The sequence below is a fragment of the Crocuta crocuta genome, unplaced genomic scaffold (assembly GCF_008692635.1).
Source record: "Crocuta crocuta isolate KB4526 unplaced genomic scaffold, BGI_CrCroc_1.0 scaffold102, whole genome shotgun sequence".
In the NCBI taxonomy this organism is placed as follows: domain Eukaryota; kingdom Metazoa; phylum Chordata; class Mammalia; order Carnivora; family Hyaenidae; genus Crocuta; species Crocuta crocuta.
Window position 1 is genome coordinate 11882978 of NW_027530019.1, and position 19559 is coordinate 11902536.

The window sequence follows — 19559 nt, forward strand, 5'->3', positions numbered from 1 at the left end:
TAAGTGTGTTTACAGGTCATCAGAGTGAGGGCAGTGTGCCCTGTCAGTAGGCAGAGAGAACCCATTTCCCATAAATGGAGCTGATGAACACAGAATCCTCCAGTAGGTTTATTAAGAACTACTTCATCTGCAAACAGCAGTAGTTCCCACACTGTGTCTCCAAGTGTGTTAAAACGATTGCTGGCCGTACACCAGTGTTTCTGATTCAGTAGATCTAGGGTGAAACCCAAGAATTTGCATCTCTAACAAGTTCCAGATGGTGCTGATGCAGCTATCTGAGCCCAAACACACTTTGAGAACCACTAGTTTACCGGAACCTTAACAAGGAAATTCTGTGACCTCCTAGTGGGCTACCAACAGAGTTTTCAATAGGGTTTGGGTACTAAAGTGTTTACAAAATCACTTAGTGTCTTTATCTACTACTATATACTCAGGGATGTAACCAGTAGCTAACTACTATCACTTTTTTTTTTCAGTGCTTTATATTAAACACAGGTCTCAGTCTTTAAAATTAGTATTTTGGGGAGCACCTGGGTTGTTCAGTCAGCTAGGCGTTGGACTCTTGATTTCAGCTCAGGTCATGATCTCATGGTTCATGAGTTCGAGTTCCACATCCGGCTCTGTGCTGACAGTGCAGAACCTGCTTGGGATTCTCTCTCCCTCCCTCTCTCTGTTCCTCCCATCCTCGCTCACTCTCTCAAAAACAAATAAATAAAACTTTTTAAAAAATCAGTATTTTGGAAAAAGAATAAAGAAGACACAAAACCACTCGAAGGCTAAGTAACCTTCACAGTTAAAGGGTCCCTTGTGGTTTACAGAGCAATCCCCCTTCATATGATTTTAAAGGTGGTGGGGAAACCATCTCAGCACAGTGTGACCTGAGCAGCATCACTCACTGACTAGAAATGTTAGCCCTAGCACTTAGATCTTTGACATCAGGATTCAGGTTTTCACCCCATCACACTAAGAACTTGTACAAAGAGTTAACACAGGCAATCAATTGTATGAGGTGAGCTGAGAGGCCCATGTTTCTGAGGGTATCTGGAGATTCAGCCTTTTAGTCAAAAAGGCACTGAAAAGACACAAGTAATGACAAGTAATAATGCCTTACTTGGGGCAGTAAGTACACATCCCACCACCAATGAAGCAGTCACTCCACTGCTCCTGATGTGAGTTAGAAAGACCTAGAAGCTTGGGCAAGGTGTCTGGGGTGTGGCTTACCATTTTCTCAGGCTCCAGCCTCAAAAGGGTGGGGGGGGGCACTTTCTCCCCTACCTTACACTCACCCCATTTTCTGAGGCAGCCAGCAGACAACCCAATGGATTGAGATGCAGAACTAAGACAGAGCCCTTGGATGGGTGTTTGAAAGCCTCTTCCTGGCCCCGCCCTTCCCTCCTTCAGCATCCTGGGGTCTGAGGTGGGAGTGGCCAGGCAGGCTTTAGGACCACCAGTTTCTAGCAAGTTGCTGGATGCTCCTATAAGGGGGAGTCCGGCAAAGTGGCAAGGTCTGAGCCCACAACCCTCAGCGCAGCAGGCTAAACAAGCTACGGGCTGCTTGAGCTGGCTGCTGCTGGGGATTGGAGCCACAGCTGAGTGCCTTCTGTCAAGGAACCACCTGGCTAGAGGCATCTTCCTAGGCTTGGGAACAGCAGTGGAGGCAGACAGGTCCTGTCGCTCCCCTGGATACCTGGAACCCTCAAGGCCAGCACTTCCAGGTCAGTACTCCAAGGAAAGTGCCAAGAAGCATGGTGCGTTTCTCCATCTGAGGTCCCCCACTGCTCAGTTTGGGAAAGAGGGACAGGCCTCAGGGTCTCAGCACTGCCTAGGCATGAGACTACCTAGCTAGGTCAAGGAAGGGGTGGGGGACCTGCAGGACCAATCTCCTTGTGGCCCGCAAGTCATTCACAAGGACTCCGCAGGGGAGAAACTTGCAGAGGTATCAGCAGGCACGCCATGGGGCTTCAGTAACTGCAGTTGGTGGTGGCCTGCTTCCGGATGCCGGTGTGCCCCCGCTGGGTGGGGTTAGGATTGTGGCTGTGAGAGGCAAGTGTCGGCATTTATCTATCTACATCTCCTTTCCCCCATTTAACATCCTGCCCCCTCTCCCAACCCCACTATCTCGTTGCCACCTTTCAAGAGCCAGTCTCTGCTCCAGCTCACTGTCCCAGGCACCTTTTCTGCCATCCTTGCCTCTGTCGCTGCCAGCTCTAAGCCCCCAAGACTCAAACATCACGACCCCACCTAGTGGCTTGGAGCCAGCTTCTCCCCTAATTCCCCAGGTAAGCTCCAAGCTCCTTCCTCCCTTCTCTGCTCACCTTACCAGTCTAGGGCAGGTGCTTATATGAGCTTTTCCTCCTTCCCTGCTCCCCAGCATGGAAGTGCCTTGGCTGTTCTCCTGCAGGACAGCGTCGTGGAGGACCCACACAAACAGTGCGACAAATGGTACACAGGCAGCTGCCTGGTGTCGACAGTGGGGGTCAGGAAGACTCTGAAAGGAGTAAAGTTGTGGAGGTAACCACCTATGGGTATCTGTAAGTGCAGAGCAGGGGGGAGTGGGTGGTGACCTGTGAGTCTGAGGTTCTAAAGTCAGGGGACCAAAGGCTTCATGCACACCACACTGTCTTAGGGTATTCTACAACCATGTGCTCCCAGGACTTTGTCCCTACTTTCAGCAGAATCGGGGAAGAGTGGCAATAGTCGCCACAGAGTTAGCCAGTACCTAGGAGCCTGTTCCCACCAAATGAAGGCGCCAAGGGGTGGCTTGAGCCTCCCCTCCTCTCCATTACGCCTGCTAAAATAAGTGTAAAATCTAATTTTCTGGTGTGCAAACCTAGTCTCCCCAACCCTTCAAAACAGACTATGGCCTAAGTCCCTGAGATAAGAAATTCTGGAGCCGCTTCTGTCTCCAACCTCTGCCCCAGGCGGGTAGCCCGACGACCCAAGGTGTAGGGCTGGGGACTGAGCGCCCGCTCTCCGCAGGCCCTCAGCTTACGGAGCCTTGAGCGGGCCAAGAACCACCTGTGGCGGGCGCACAGCGTCTTCGTCTCCGCCCTCTTCTCCCTCTGTCGCGGGGAGCCGCCTTACATCCCAGTGGGTCAGCGGGGAGAGGATGCCTGTCCCCGAGGGAGCGCAGCCAGTGGGAAGGGCGGCTCAAACTCCGCAGGGCTAGGGCCGGGCGGAGGGCCAGGCACTCCTCGGTGCTGAGACAGCGGCACCGCGAGAGGCGCATCGCGGCCCAGCTGAATCCCGCGCCCGATGCCCTCAGAGGAGCCGGCAGAGCCAGCGCGTCTGCGTCAGAGAGTCTCGGGCCGCTGAGGAGCACGCGGCGACGGAGGGGACCGAAGGGGTCCTGGGGTCGCGGCGCAGGGCGGGAGGCGGCGGGGGTGGCGGGAGCGCCACCTACTTCTTTCGGGTACAGGTTTGCCTCCGCGCGGTCAGCTTCGGCCCTGAGCGCTCCACGTTGGGGTCCCAAATCTCTTCCTGAGGACGCGCGCACACACGCTCTGCGTCCCGGCCTTGGGGTCCCCAGTCCCCGGGCCCGGACGGCAGCCCGTTCCCTTACTCAGGTGCCTGGTGCTCCGGGTCTCCCTAGACAGCTGGAGGACGCGCCCTTCGACGCGTCCCCAGCCCCATAGCTGTGCTCCGGGGAGCTGGAGCCGCTGCTGGTGGCGGCCGGAGATGGCGGGCGGGCCTATCTGAGGTGCCAGGACGGAGGCGGCTTTGGGCCGCCGGAGGGAAACTGAAGAAGCCCTCGGCGGCGCCGGAAGCAGCGGGAGAGGCGGAGCCCCAGGGGAGGGGGCGGGGCCGTGGCGGNGAAGGGGGCGGAGGACGGCCAGGGCTGTGCAGTGGCCTGGGCTACGCTTGGCTGGGCCGCAGCCGAAGGCTTCGGGGGAGGCGGCTGCTACCGGAGCAAGTGCACTCTTGCGGAGTTAGCTCCCAGGGTCAAGTGAAGTGAGACCTTAGTTATTAAGCCCTCTGAAGGACAGGTAGGAAAGGGCTTGAACCCCGCCCTGGGCCAGAGCAGATAAAAGCTCTTAGAAAAAAAGAGTTAAATTCAGTTGCAAATAATACAAGCAGACAGGACTCCCTAGATTTTCATTTAAATCCGGGACTATTTTCATCACAACCGGTCTCCTTGTCCTACAGCAGCCCCAAGAGCTTAGAGCTGGCTGAGTTAGCAAGCTGAACAGGGAGGCAGAAAGGCAGGGATAATTTAAATCAGCAGTTCTCAAAGTGTGGTTCCTGAACTAGTAGCATTAGCACCAGCTAGGAAGTTACAAATGCGAATTCTCAGCCCCTCTCCAACCTACTGAATCAGATACTCTAAAGGAGACTCCTAGCCAACTGTGTTTTAATCAATCCTCTGGGTGATTTTAATATACCCCAGAGTTTGGAAATCACTGGTGTAAAGAGACAGAGCCATTGGGTCTGTCTGAGCCATACTGTTCATGAGTACTTTATACACATCTCCATTATCACAAAAATGGAACATGTGGTTTGATCCTCTTCCATTTCATATCTGAGGACATGAAATCAGAGGGTTTCAGGCAGACCAGGAGGTTGTCCCAGCTCAGACTGTCCCTGAGCAAAGCCTTCAGGTTCCAGCTGATTACTCCCATCTCACCTCCCAGGCTCTTGGCTCCCACTTCTGAGCTGGCAGCACCTGTATTATAATGCTAGTGTAGAGAGGGCCACAGGGGATTGGCACTGGGAGACAACAGCTTCCCCTCAGTTGGCAAGCCAACCTCCCATCTGTATGTCCCTTCCTCCCCGCCTCCCCCATATTGTGGCCAAACCCTCTACCACTTTCAATTTCCAGGACTCAGAGACTGACATCCTCTGGGTTGATGAAGAAAATGGGGTATCCTTCATACACCCCAGCAGTGAACCCTACTTGCAGCCTCTGGCAGGTATTGGCCCCCGCCCCCACCCCCAGCTTTCAGCGGGGTCTAGCCTTCTTCCTCAATTTCTGAGCCCACTCCCATCTGAGCCACCAACTCTGCTGTGCTGATTCTTGGACAGCACAAGAGTTCTCAAGAACTGGGTGGTCAGTTGTGATGCCAGTATAGGTCATTCTGGGGTGCTTGTCAAATATCTCCTATTATGAATTCTTTTTTTTAAATGTTTGTTTATTTTGAGAAAGAGTATGAGCAGGGGAGGAGTAGAGAGAGAGAGAATCCCAAGCAGGCTCCTATCATCAGCACAGAGCCCAACATGGGGCTTGATCACGACCTGAGCCATTGAGGCACCACTCTACTATGAATTCTTTAGCTCAATCCTCCAAGCTCCAGAATCCCAGAAGAGGGAGTATACTGGTTTGCCAGACTCCTCCAAGCCCTTCTGCTACCCCTTCTATGCCTGATATTGCTCATTGTTCAAAGTCCAGGGCTAGAATTAACCACAGAGCTGGAAAAAGTATGTCTGTCCCCCACCTTCACCCTACAATATCAGTATTTTTTTTTAAGGATTTTTTTTTCCCTGAGAGAGAGAGAGAAAGCGTGAGTAGGGGAGAGTCAGAGAGAGAGAGGGAGACACAGAATCTGAAGACAGGCTCCAGGTTCTGAGCTAGCTATCAGCACAGAGCCCGATGGGGGGCTCGAACCCACAAACCGTGAGATCATGACCTGAGCCAAAGTCAAACGCTCAACCGACTGAGCCACCCAGGTGCCCCCAATATCAGTTCTTTTACTCATAGTCGTAGAGAGCCACAGAGAGGCAGAGATCCGACTCCCCCTCAACTGCAGTCATTGACATTGCCAATGGCAGGCAGAGCTCTGGTTAGCCAAATGCATGTGCCCAGAGGACATGGAGCTAGCTGCAGATAACATGCATTGGTAAGTCCTGCGTTTGTCCAAGGTCTGGAATTCTGGGGCCATAGGCTGGGAGGAGCAGGAGGCTGCTTGGAAAGCTGACTGGTATGTTCCAGGCACCATTGTAGGTGCTGGGCAGGAAGCTGGATATGCATGCATCAGTGCATGCTCTGCCTTCAAGGAGTATGTAGTCTAGTATGTGGTCTACTAGTGGTCTAGTATGGGAGGGGTGATATCTACCTACCCACCTACGTATCTTCCTATTTAACTATCTAGATCTAGATCTTTATTAAAGTGACCGTCGTCATGGGAGGTTTAAAACGTTTTAGGAGTTCTCAGGAAGGAAGTGTTGCTTTTGTCTAGGATAAATAGGGAAAGCATCATGGAGAAGTTAACAGTTTGGCCGAGTCTTGAGGCCGGGGTAAAATTTGGGTCCGGGGATAGAGAGGAGCTTCCCACTGGAGGCATCTCTCTTTCTCCCTAGACCTGCCCCCTCCACCAGGCCTTTGGTTCTGTTGGTGACTGTGCTTGTGACCTCTACATTGAGCCTCCTTATGGTGTGTGGGGTTCTGATTCTGGGTAAGCAACATCCAGAAGGTATGGCTGATTCAAGGCTGCCCACCTCTTCACTGAGCTGTGTGAGCCCCCAGAGACAGACGAGGCTGATTTCAAGACCCCTGCTTCTGGGGAGCCTGGGTGGCTTAGTCGGTTAAGTGTCCAACTTCGGCTCAGGTCATGATCTTACTGTTTTGTGAGTTTGAGCCCTACATTGGGCTCTCTGCTGTCAGCATGGAACCCCACTTCAGATCCTCTGTACCCCCTCTCTTTATGCCCCTCCTCCACTAGCATTCATGTGCACACACTCTCTCTCAAAACAAAACAAAAAACCCTGCTTCCAGCAGAGCAGTGGTGGATTCCTCTAGTGTTCTAAGAGTAGAAGAAGCTGTGGAGGCCCAGGAAAAACATTTGCCTTAATGGGCATCTGGAGAGATGTCCTGGGCACAGGGGTAGCAAAGCAGGGTGGCTGGATAGGCAGGCAGAGTATTTGCCATCTTCCTCAGTGAACCATAAGTAGTGGCAGGGCCTGTGGCAGATGAAGCTGCAAGGCCCTGAGCTCCAGCTGAGCGAGTTTCAAACCTCTACCATCAGGACAGCCTTCAACCCCTACTACTGCCAGGTGGGGTTTGGCTCAGCCCAGGCCTGGCCTCTGGCCCCAAGGGCTTACAGAGGTTTCCTCAGCCAACGTCACTCTGCTCAGGTGAGTGTTCCCTCTCCTGAGAACCTATGCACTCTGAAGGTCTCCCTCCTCCATCCCATTCCCTGCTGTGGTCAATTATGGTTCCCAGAGAGAATCTGGCCCCAAACCCCTGTGTAGAGGAGACAAAGGCCAGAGAAGTTCCAAAAGGCACAGTAACTTGTCTAGGTCAGTTGTCATCCCCAGTCCTGGGATGGTAGGGACACTATGATTCCTTTGGAGCAAGAGTTGCTTCTACCCAGGGTGTCGGCAAGGACATAAGAAAACCTCATCACAGACTCCCACCCCCACTCTGAGCCCAAACCTGCTCTCTCTTCTGCCTTAGTTTTGTGCCAGTAAGTATCACCTCTGCAGGGCTTGTACCTGGGGAGATGCCATGATGCAGAAAAACCTCAGAGTCCTCAGAAAGGGCCACCTGGGTATATAGGGGGTGGCAAGGGAGGTAAAGAAGGCACTAGACCCTCTAGGACCCAGCCACCCACTATGTTCCAACCTGGGCCATGGTGCCTTTGGAGGAGTTTATGAGGGACTGGTAACTGGCCTTCCTGGGGACCCCAGGCCCCTGCAGGTGGCTATCAAGGTGAGAGGGGTGGAACTTCCGGCTGGAGGGAGGAACAGTTGCTAGAACTAGGGTCAGCCCACCCTCCTGAAATGTCTGGGGGAGCTCAGGAGCCCTTTTCCTCCCCACACCCTGCCAGAACTTGCTCTTGTCAGGAGGAGCTGGATTTCCACATGGAGGCCCTCAAAATCAAGTGCACCTGGGCCCAAGGGCAGGGGTGAAAAGTGAGCACAGAACTGCCTGCTGGGACAGCTTCTCTTTGCCCTGGGACTGAGAGGTAGCAGTTCTAGGGATATAGAGCCTCTGTCCACTTTTGTGGAACCTAGATCCTAGTTTCCTTTCCTGCTGGTGACTTGGGTCTGGCACCTCCCACACAGCAAGTTCAGCCATCAGAACATTGTATGCTGTGTGGGGCTCAGCTTCTGGACTGCCTCTAGCCTAATTCTGCTGGAGTTGAGGTCTGGAGGGGACATGAACACTTTCCTAAGGAACAACTGGCCACATTTGGTAAGACCCAGCTTTCCTGGCCCATCTAAAGACCCCATCCATGTGTCCCAAAACAAGCATGGACTAACACACCCTCTGCCCTACCCAGGGCCAGCCATCACCTCTGGCCATGAGGGACCTGCTCCAGCTGGCTCAGGACATAGCCCAGGGCTGCCACTACCTGGAGGAAAATCACTTCATCCACAGGTTGGAAGTGATCCTGTCTCAGAGCGGGTGGGGGAACAGCCCAATCTCTAATCTCTAATCCCCAAGGAATAGCTTTTCCACATAACTTTTAAGGAAATAGTCCAGGGCCAGAGGTTCTGAGATCTGGCAGTGATTTTTTTTTTTTTTTTTTTTTTTTTTCNCCAGGGACATCACTGCCAGGAACTGCCTCCTGAGCTGCACTGGGTTCAGCCCAGTGGTCAATACTGGGGACTTCAGGATGGCGAGAATATCTGCAGGTGTGAGGTCTGGAGACGTGGAGAAGGCTGCTGCTCCAAGGGATGTACCAGCACTCAGGTGGCATTTGAGCCACTTATCACTCCCCTCCTCCCTCCTGTAGAGCCAGTTATTACTACAGAGAGGGCTGGACTCAGCTGCCAGTCAAGTGAATGCCCACAGAAGGCTTCCTGGAAGGCATCTTCACATCCAAGACAGATACCTGGTGATAACAAGCCCGCCCCCTTCTTTGGCCTTGGGCCACCTCATGTGACGGAAAGGGGAGGCTTTCAGTGGGCTTCATTGAGTTTCCCCCACTCATGATGCAGGTCTTTTGGTGTCCTGCTCTGGGAAATCTTCTCATTAGGTTACGTGCCCAACCCTGAGTGCACCAACCCAGATGTGCTGTACTTTCTCATTGGAGGGGGATGGATGGGCCCTCCTAGAGGCTGTGCAGGGCCTGTGTGAGTATATAGTGTTGTCCAGGGAGGGAGGTTCTTCACAGCCGTGGGTGGTTACGACATCCTGCCTTTCTGCAGGTACTGTATCATGACCCAGTGTTGGCAGCACCAGCCTGAATTCTGCCCCCATTGTGCCAGCATCTTGGAGCATCTTCAGTACTGCATTCAGGTGTGCCCCCTCACCTGCCTTGACCATCTTGATCTTGAGGGCCGGAAGGGAAGCCATAAAACAATGCTGCTCCTCTGCCCTTCCATTATAGGGCCCTGATGTGCTGAATTCATTCCTGCCAATGGAGCCACAGCCCACTCTAGAGGAGGAAAAGGATTCTGGGCTGGGGAGCAGGTCTTTGGAGGGGCTGAGATCCCCACAGGCCCAGGAACTGAGTCTGGATTGCTTAAGAGATGGGAAGGGAACTTCCTTCGCGCCTGGCTACCCTCTAGCTCCAGGGACCTCCAACCTCAGAACATTTGGAATCCCGCCCTATGCCTCTTGGGCCCCAAGGGGCCCTGAAGATGAGGACTTAGGCATTGATGGTAGTAATGGTTCCTCCCTACACTCTTCCTTGGGCTTCTAGGCAGCTTGTTCTTCCATTAGCCTCTGTCCCCTGCAGTCTGTACTGAATGTCTGGGCCTGTCTCAGAGCTGGCCAGGCACCAGTGGACTCCCCATCCTGGAAACCAGCCTAGGCTTCTTGGAGAAGAGCTTGGACACTCCCAGCCTTAGATCTTTGGGACCAGAGGTTGAAACTGCCTCCCTCAGGAAGCCTTCTCTGGATTATCCTTTACCCCATGAATGTCTTTCATCTGGTCAGCCCTCAACCCTACCGACACCTCTAATAAAGAGCTCTTCTCATATCCTCCAGTGATCTAGCTGGACATGAAGGATGCTAGGGAAGTGAGAAAGGGACCAGAGGAGGGAGGGGATGAGGCCTGAGTCACCAAAACTGGTGTCTTTGAGTTTTATTGGCAAAGGCTGTCCATTGTAGTGTGGGAGGTTAGATCAATAGATCTAGTGCCTGCAAAATAAAATTCATTATCTGGCCTCTCTAGAGAGATAAGCAGCTCCCTCAAAAGAGCTGGGCTCAGGAAGGAGCCCATTGTCCCAGCCACCCTCCCTACCCCCCTCCCTGGGTTAATTAGTGCCAACGGTTCTGGGAACTCTGGGGCTTGTATGGGGGACAGCCCCCAGCGCGTGCAGTGTGTCCCATTGTGGTTGGCACTTGGCCTTCAGAACCGTGTGAACCTCCCCGCATCACGGGGTTTCAGTCTCTGGCTGGCATGCATGGTGTGGACACAGCCGCAGGTCCATCTGTCAGAGCCAGGGCCCAGCCTCATCTCTCAGCTAGGCTGGCCAGGATGCTAATGAGATTGTCCAGCCCCAGCAAATAGCCGTCCTCGCGGTTGCCCTCCTCCCAGGGCCGCCGGTGGTCCAGGGTTTGGCCGTCGGGGAGGGGCGTGGTCTTGCCGAAGTCAATGAGCCACACACCGGCGCGGTGGCAGTGATCGTGCACGAAGAGCAGCGAACTGCCGATCACCTGTCGAGCCCCACACGGTCAGGCCACGACCCTTTCCTGGAGAAGCCCCCCATCCTAATCCTGCTGTAGCCCTCACAGACCACAGTCCCCACACCGGAGTCTACCCTCCTCTTACCTCGTGCCTCCTAAAGAACTCAGAGACCTCCAGGGTGTCCCGGATCTGCTGCAGGCGGTTCAGATACCTCCTCTGGAGAGGGGAGGGTAGGAGAGGAGGGCAAATTAAACACTAATTAAGCCTCTGCTGATATTAGCGGCCACGAGGCATCCTTGACTTGGCAAATACCATGGTGAGGAAGACACGGCCCCCAGGTGGGATAAATGCTAGGATGGTGTGTGGGGGGGGGGCGGGGGAACGTGTCACAGACGAGGGAGCTAAACCGGATAACCTAGGGGCACCCCTCATTTTCGGATTTCCCCAACACCCCAGGGTTCTAGGATGCGGTGCTCACCAGCACTTCTGCATCTCCTTGCACAAATTCCTTGAAGACGTGAATCACCTGCTCCCGGCTTCGCGTCGTCTTGAAGTCCGTGCTGCAGGAGCCATCGGCTTTCTGATGGAGGTGGGACAGGAAGTGTCAGGGTCCTGTGTCTCTCCTCAGCTCGAGGGGAGAGGATGAGACTAGAGCAGTGATACCTCCCAGGACGCTGGGTGCTAGGACGGCGGGAAGGCCGTCGGAGAGCACCCCATGGTGGGGGTCAACAAAGAGGGCAGAAGCCGCGCGGTAGGGTTAGGGCTGAGGGAGGGGCAGGGCGCTGCAAAGCGAAGCGGGCCTGGCGCACCTTGATGCCTTCGATGCGGAAGCCCAGCGTGGTGCTGGAGCTGATGCCCTCTCGCCACTGCATGTAGCGTGGCTTGGTGACCGCGCGCTGCGCGTGCTCCTCCTCAGTAGGCGCCGCCGGGTCTACCGCCAGCATCTTCTTGTACATGTCCTTCCGCAGCTTGGGCCGCTCGCGGGCTTTGGTCAGCTCCTCTTCCAGGTAAGTCCTGCGGGGGCGCAGGCAGCGGCGGGGCATAAGAGAGCGCACACCTGAACCCAGTCCAGCGCGGCTCTGGGCACCCGGTAGAGCGCTCATCCCCTCCCTGTGTGCGCGCCCAGCCAGGCATGGCATGTGTACCTGACGCCCATCTTGCAGTCAAGTACGCAAGGCCCATCGAAGCCGTCGAGGAGGTCCTGCAACTGCAAGTAGCTCTCACCATCGCGCTCCACCACGCCGTGGAAGGCGGGCACGCAGCCGCGCAGCGCGTCCGCCATGAGCCGAGCCAGGCAGTAGCGCTCCGGCTCTGAGCTGCGCTTCAGGATCAGCCCGCTGGTGCCAGCCGCCTTGAAACTCCCTGCAGACTAGCACCAGTTAGCACTGCCTGGTCCCTGCCTACCCCAGGCACCCACGCACCCCACCGGCGCCTACCCTGTGCTCACCCGTATGCCCAGCCAGCTGCACCCAGGCATAGCGCCTCTTGAAAGGGCTCATGACGGGCAGATTCACCATGGTCCGGATCTTCTGCCAGTGGCTTTTCTGAAAGCGACACGGTCCGGCATGCACGTTGGCGCCTCAGAAGTGCATGCGCCCTCCCTCCTTTGGATTAGGGTCTCCTCCTGCCCCAACCCACCGCAAGTAGCTAGGGCCCCACGATTGATTCACTCACTCACTCACTCACTCACTCACTCACTCACTCAAGGAAAGTTTATTGTGAGCCTATGTGTAGGACACTGAGTTGGGCACAGGGTGATGACAGATACCCAGCTTATCGATCGTGCTCAAAAGAACCTTGAATTGAGTGCCAAAAGGGCTCAGGTTTGGCCCCACGCCTGCTGCTCTGAGCTGTGTGGGCAGGTTACTAAAGTGCTCTGTCGAGGACTTAGAACATTCCTGAGCTTGAGCATTCCCTGACGGTCACCCCTGTTAAAAAATACAGAGCTCAGGTCTGCCCCCAGGGAAATTCTAAGTAGGTCTGGGTGGAGCCAAATTTGCATTTCTAACATTGCCTGGGGAGATTCTGGGGACTGAGAAACAGGCCTCTGAGTGTCAGTTTCTTCATCTGTGTAATGGGGAAATAATCACTCTCCCTGGGTTGTTATGAGTAGTAAATAAGGCCTGAGTGTGACAGGCTTCCTCCTCCCCCGAACCCCTTTCCTTGACATGAAGCAGAAATGGACAAATCTGGATTCTTGCTTCATTCACTTTGGACTATTGGTTACTCTCATTTAGGGAGACAAACATGGAAACAAACCTTTGCAAAGGCCCAGGGCAGAGAGGCTAGCCTGGAGGGGCCTGGGAAAAGAATGGCTTGGGGCTCCCCAGACCCTCTTGCTACTCCTGGATGCCTTATCACTCCTCACCAGTTGGCAAGGCTCAGGGCATCCTTGATCTTGATCTAGACCCAGAAGCTCCAGCCTTGAAAATGGGATGCAGAGCTGAGAGCCTGTCATCTTAGATGAAAACAGGAAGGAAATGTAGATTTTGGTGTACTTCTTGCCTCATGACCATTGCTTCTGGCCTCCATGCAATTCAGAGAGGATTTCATATTCTGGACCTTTCCTTTTCCCACCCCAAACTCATCAGCCTTGTGTCCACCCTCTAAAGTACACGGGTTTGCTCATCCAAACTATGTGTATGCTGCCTCCTCCCAGGGGAGCTTGCCTCAGAGGAGTTACATATGTGTGCCAGGAGTTATAGGGTTGGGACACAGAAATCCAGCCTCCCTGATCAGAGAGAGTTCCAAGAGGGAGGGGGAGAACTCTGCCAAAACAGGGGAAGATTACTGACTATAAAGCCTTTTCCTGTGGGGAGGAGATGGGGGTTAGCGACAGGGCACTGGAATCAGGTGGCTCGATCACTTTTTAGCTGAGTGAACCCAAGTAAGGATTTCATCTGTGTGAGCCTGTTTCCTCTGGGAGGATAGAGCTGCTGCCATAACACGAGCCACCATTTACTGACCGCCTACTGCCTGCCAGGCACTTCTCATCTTTCATCAGAAAGCACTGCTCCTACTTTCCTACTCAAGTCCCTACATGGCACACTAAGGTGTGATCACGTGTCCAACCCCCAGGGATCTGGGGGTGTAGCCAGAAGCAGCCCACTAGAAACATGACATCTCTTTCAAAACTCCCTTTTTTACTCTTTAAATACATGCAAGGTTTGCATTCTGCTGCATAATAAATCCAAGTTTTATTATAAAACTCTCCCACCTCCAAATCCTCAAGTAAAATTCCAGGAAGATGTATGTGCCATGTGTATGCAGTGGCACCATGCTATACCCTCTTCTCCCACTCAGGATTTTCAAATCATTCACATTCACAGCAAGAGCGTGGGGTGGCAGCATTATTGCCATTTTACAGAAGGAAATCAAGGCTCAGAGGAGTTAACATCCCCTCACTCCCTACCTCCAGCCTCCTGACCTCTGGCTGAAGTTCTCTACCAGCCCTACCTCCTACCCCAGGTTCCAATTACCCCAGCAGCTTCCAAAATCCATGCTACCACCCCAATTCCCTTTGGGGGTCCAATGGGACCCTGCATGAGAAAAAGCTTTGTATAAGAGGAAGCAATCTGCAGCCACAAGGCGGGGTGTCTGCTCTCTGGGGAAACACTGAGACCTACCTGAGCTCTGTTGGCTGGACATCTCTGTCTTCATCCAAAGAAGTGGGTTTAAGGGTATGGTTTCAGGAAGCTTTAGGGGCCTACTGGCAGAAGCTTGGGGACAGTCAGACTTGGAGGGTATATCTAGTTCTGTAGCCACCCCAGTGGAAAAGGGAGCCAGCCCTGGTCTAGATGAGCTGAGAGAACCTCACCATCCTTTCTTCTGGGATCATGTGGGAGCAGTGAGTGGGGCTGGAAGGTGGGAGGTGGGCCCAGTAGAAGAAGATTTAGTGCCTGCAGTCCTGGGCTACTGTCACTTGATCGATCCGTGATAACACAGCATTGATTTGCTTCCAAGCTGAGGTAAAATAGGGTCATCACCTATTCTCCTCCAATTTTGTAAGGATCATAACAGCCAAGAGTAGCAGCAACTAAGGCTGGTTCCAGCCATGCAGGTTACAAGCGGGTTTCATCTGAGTCTTCCCAGCCACCTCCTGGGTTGGTAGGACAGGATTTGGCTCCCCTGCCAGTGAGGGATACATCAAACAAGGAAGGAGTTTATGCAAGTATCAATGAACTCACCACCATCCATCTTAGGGAGCTGCCTCCTACAGGGAACATAATGCAGATAAAAATGCATGTATCCAAAAAGGCTCCTGAAGAGTCATTCTTTAGTGGGTGGGCGGGAATTTTGGCACATGAACAACAGCAGGGAAGATATTTTTGAGCAGGTAAGGCTTTTATTGTATGGATATCAAAAAGCAGATTTGTTATTTCTAGCTGGAAACAGGGCCAAAGCTCCACCCTTGGGCCCAGCCTACCCTCCATAGAAGTCTGGGAAACCAACCCATAACCATAGGCTACCTGGGCATCTTGGGCCAAAAAACCCAGGAGAGCTGACTATGTGAAAGTCTTTGAGGAAGTCACAGGGGCACCTTCTGATCCTTACCCCTGGGGCTGGACAGGGACCATCTCTCTCTGGGGGCAGGGTTTGGCTGGACACTAGCCTCAGAACCTCCTTTTTCCAACCTCTATTTGGAAGCCCCGAGAACTCCTGCTTCTTATAGCATATCAAATATTCAGTGTATTTTCCACCAGAATGGACCCTTGTCTTTGGTACTCAACCCCATTCTTGCTGACTCAGCTCTGGCTCCCTACCTCCTGCTATTCAGTCTCTGGCTGAAGCACTCTGCCAGCCCAACCCCCTCCTCATGTTCCCAATGATCTATCAAACCAGCACTCCCTGTAGTCGTGGTGCTGGTGGTGGTGGTGAGAGCAATCAGTTTAAATTTATAAAATGATTTGCACTAAGGTATAGGTGACCCACGACTTCATCCTCCCAGGGGCATTTGTTTTTAAAAAGGGAAGTCTGTTAACCTAAATTCTGCTCTATAATTAGTGAAAAGTGAAGCGTGGGAGTTCTGGGGCCAGGACAGGATGGCATCGAGGTCTCCTTACCCATCCTAGAGCACTGAAAGAAGAGAACCAAATGAACAGGAGCCAGATACTCTCACTTTTGCTACAGCAACACCTCAAAATTGTTTTAAGAGGCAGGCAAGGCCTAAGAGTACAGTCATGCCGGCTGCTCTTCAGGATAGGCCCCCAGCTCCTTTCCTGATCTGTCTTGGTTTCCCTGCCTGTGACTTTTCCCTCTGCCAGAAGAAAGGCGCCAGGAGGGAGGCAGGCTGCCCAGTCCCAGGTTAGTACCTTGCGGGGAGCCCAGCTCTAGGCTCTGGGCAGGCTGTGTAGTGCTCCTAGGAGCTGGGCAAAGACGTATGCGCCAGGCAGAAGCAAGGTGGAGACTTCCAGGGCCGCCTCTTGCTTCCAGCTATTCTGTTCCGGACCAAGGCCCTAGTGTAAGGGGCTGCCAAGCTGGGAGCTCCGAGCTCTGCTGCAGGACCCTTCTCCCAGGCACATCCTTCACCGTCAGCCAGCCAATGGCCTCAGCTTCCTGACCGGGGAAGCCCTAAAGGCAGCCTGGGCGGGCTCTCTGTGTCCTCCCCAACCGGCCGCGAGGCAAAGTCCGGGCCTGGCCCTCCACGCGGATGCAGTCAGCCTCTGTCAACACCTACCGGCTTATCTGCCGCCGCCGTGGCTGTTTGCCTTCGGGGAGGCCCCGGCGGGCTGGGGGTTGGGAAGGCCTGGGAGACGCAGCCTTGGAGCTGGAAGGGCCCTCAGCGGCCATCTGCTCCGGCTCCTGGCCATGCTAGAAGAAGGCAAAGCTCGGGGAGCGAGAGGCCGGCGGAAGACGCCTGGGGCACAGCTGCGGCTGGTCTTCGGAGTCGTGCCCCAAGCAGGGCTGCCTATGTTGTAGGCAGGCTTGGGCCCTGGGCCCTCCTCCGACTGTGGGCGGAAGGGGGAACTGGGGGGGCTGCCCTCGTGGCGTCCTTTCTCCTGCACCCGCCTCTGCGCTGTCAGAGATCTGACCCGCGGAGCGGTGCACCCAGAACTACTGCTCTGGATTTCGGAGGAGGTGGGAAAGAAGGATCTTCTCGCTGCCCCCACATTCCACCGCCATGGAAATCCCTCGATGGCACCCGCATCCCTCTATGAGCCAGGGTTGTACTAGGAATGATCACGGATCAGAGGTATCCTTGTTACCGGCGGAGGAGAGAAGGACTCTCCGCACCCTACACCTGACTGCGGCGGAGTGTGTGCATGTGTGCGCGCGTGTGTTCCTGCTCTATGAGACTTTTTCCTTTTGTACCTTACAAACCACGCTGCCTCCTGAAGACTAGAAGTCTCAGCGGGTAACTGAGTCACAGATCCATTGCAAGGAGTTACAGCGTCTCCTCCGCCGCGTCCAATCCGAAGGAGCCGCGAAGCCCGGGTTCAGCAGTCAGAGGCCGCGCCTCAGGGCTTTCTCCCCACTGCGCCCAGGCCACCCTAGCGCGTGTCCGCTGCACTCACCGCCCTTCTGGGCAGGCTCAGAGCCACCAGAGCCTGAGGGACGCCCTTCGCCTCTCCCTCCCCTCCAGGGACACTTGCATAACGTGTATCTAGAGCAACTCCTTCGCGTTGACCGCGGATAGTTATTTAAAGTATTTGGCCTTTGTTAAAACGAGGGGGTCAAGATGGCTATCCCGGGCGCCGCACACCCCGAAGGGGCAGGCAGGGGAATGACGTCGCTGCACCTTGGCCCGGGTTATCCGAGGGTCAAACCTGGCGCCGTAGCAGGACAGGTTACCACAGGCGGAGATTAGCAGGCGGATCCTGCTTTTCAGCCTCAGTTTACCTTCTCCCGGCTTTACTTTGGGGCAATAAACCTGGGGAGAGCTGCGTTCCACTCCCTGCCGGAGCCCCCAGCCCCGAGCCCCTCCTTTCTCTGCGTCCACGCCTTGTGCGGGCGCCGGGAGCAGACGGCGGCGGTTCCCGAGCAGAGCCTAGAGCGCCTCTCCACTCCCACTCAGGAGAGGGAAACCGTGGCAACGGCGGGGGTGGGGCCGCCGCGCGGGAGAGGGGGNGCCGGTCGTAGACTCCTCCCTCTCCTTCTTAGACGCCTCAGGGCCGGGGCAGCGACCCGCAGGTGGAAGCCGGGTGAAAGCTGCCAAGACGGGAGGTCGGACCTAGAGAACCCCTGCCCCTGCTAAGCGGGACCCCAGGCGCAGGGAACGGAGCGCAGGAGTCGGCGCTCGGCCAGCTCAGAGCTGGGTCCGCCGCACACAGCCCCCGCGCCCCGCGCTGGCCCCGCCCCCGCGGCCCATACCTGACCCATGTCCTCGCTGGCTTCCAGCTGCACGTTGCCGCGGCTCCGGCTTTCGCTGTCGCTCAGCAGATCGTCCTCCGAGTCTTCGGGCAGCGACGAAGAGCCAGTAGAGGAGAGCGACGAGGTGGAGAGGCGGCGCGGCTGCTGCAGGTGCGAGGAGCCCACGGCCGGGAGCCAGCCACCCTCCGGCTCCGGCGGCCCCGGGCTGGCCGGGGGTACGTCCGGTTCCTCGGCTGTCACAGTCAGCTGCGGGATCACCGGGGTAGGGGGAGCCCGCGGAAGCCCGTTCGGGACCTGTCCCCCACGCCTCTTGGCCCCGCGGGCCCGGGGATCCCCTGCGGCGGCGGCGGCAGCTGCCGCCGCCCAGCCTGCCTNGGCCGCGCCATGCTCGTCGGGCCCCCGGGCAGGGTCATTTCCCCGCACGCGAGCCGCAGCTGAGACCACCAGCCCGCGGCGCGGCGAGGACTGGAGAAGCTCAGCGCCCCCGGCGCGAGACTGCCCCGAGGCGGAGCCTGCGCGGCTACCCGCCTGGGCCCCGCCTCGGCCGCGCCCCCCGCCCACTCCTTTCACTTTCAGAGAAAGCGCGGGCCTCCAAGGGCTCTCGCCCGGCGGGGAAGGCTCCCTGTTGCTCCTCCAGGCGGCCGGGAAGCCCAGACCTCGTGGACACAAAGCCAGGGCCTGGCCCTGGCAGCCTCTCTGTGCCCGCCCTCGAAGAGAACGGAGAGGTCGCTCCTCCCCTGGGCCCTACTGCCTTGGAGGTGGTCCTTCTCTCGCTCTCCCACCCAGTCCCTCCGGCTCCTTTCCGCGATCCATCCTGGGCCAAGGCTTCCTGGTCTCCGGGCTTTTCTTCAGCATGGAATGCAAGGCTATCAGCTTCCTGAGGAAGCCTCACCCCAGGGCGTGCGCCCAAGTGGGGACTCTGTCCTGGGCAAGACTGAGGCTTCTTCCCCCAAGCTCCCCACTTCTCAGCGGGCAGAGAACAAGGTCAGGGGGGCGGGGCCTGAATCTCGCGGCGAGTCCTGGCGGAGACCTGGGCAGCATCCCTTGGCTACTGGCTGGCGGGGGCTGTGCCCTTCTTCCTTCTTTTCCTGTGGAGTTCGGAGCGTGGAGTCCGCTGTGTGATCCTAAGCAAGTCATTTCACCTCCTTGAACTGTTGATTGTCCTCCGCAGGGTTGTCGTCCACCTCACAGGATTTCTATGAGAATAAAATAAAAGGAAAGATGTAAAATCTATAAAATGTTAGAATGATTTTAGTGTGCGTGGTCAGAAGAGCCAGTCTCAGGTTCGTCACACTCTAGATGTGATCTTAGGCAGCCTCTTCCCTTTGTAAATTTAGAAAACCTCACCTGACCCAGAGTTGTGGCTGTGATAGGGGAAGAGCCCCGATGCTGGCTCATCAGTGGCATCGTGGTGCGGTCTTTGGCCAGTTCACAAGTTAGTAGTCAGCTGAACTGCAGGGCTGCTTCGAGTAGAGTTTGTATTTTACAGCATTTCTTGTCTTGCCCCCAAATGCCACTGGGGAGGACCGCTCCTCAGGTGCCCTCTGTCTCAGGATTGTTGCGGGCCTTGTGGGGAAGTATGTCCCAGAAGGATTGCCTCTGATGCTGATGAAGGCCAAAAGGAGAAGCTCTCCTTCCCCTTATCTCCCTTTAGGAAGATTCAGGGATGGCCCACGAGGAGACAAAAGGAGGGTTCAGAGAGAGAATGGAAAGCTTTAGCAGAGCAGAAAG

General features: G+C 55.4%; 2 protein-coding genes across 2 annotated transcripts; one reads left to right on the forward strand and one right to left on the reverse strand.

Annotated features, from left to right (window-relative positions):
* Positions 1-1089: 1089 nt before the first annotated feature.
* Positions 1090-9523, forward strand: LTK (leukocyte receptor tyrosine kinase). Its single transcript, XM_077764372.1, is given in 20 exon segments — positions 1090-1169; positions 1402-1748; positions 2206-2279; positions 2372-2497; positions 2980-3133; positions 3276-3412; positions 3636-3946; positions 6295-6389; positions 6872-7020; positions 7022-7074; positions 7540-7645; positions 7738-7817; positions 8002-8131; positions 8220-8317; positions 8483-8574; positions 8678-8777; positions 8881-9015; positions 9091-9181; positions 9273-9402; positions 9405-9523. Coding segments are annotated over 20 exon segments (2607 nt in total).
* Positions 9524-9956: 433 nt separating this feature from the next.
* On the reverse strand, positions 9957-18641 carry ITPKA (inositol-trisphosphate 3-kinase A). Its single transcript, XM_077764373.1, has 8 exons — positions 18611-18641; positions 17829-18535; positions 11965-12061; positions 11663-11879; positions 11327-11531; positions 10996-11097; positions 10662-10733; positions 9957-10546 (listed from the first exon to the last, which is right to left on the reverse strand). The coding sequence occupies exons 1-8, from the start codon at positions 18639-18641 to the stop codon at positions 10343-10345; spliced, it is 1635 nt and encodes a 544-aa protein (XP_077620499.1). The 3' UTR covers positions 9957-10342.
* Positions 18642-19559: the final 918 nt, after the last annotated feature.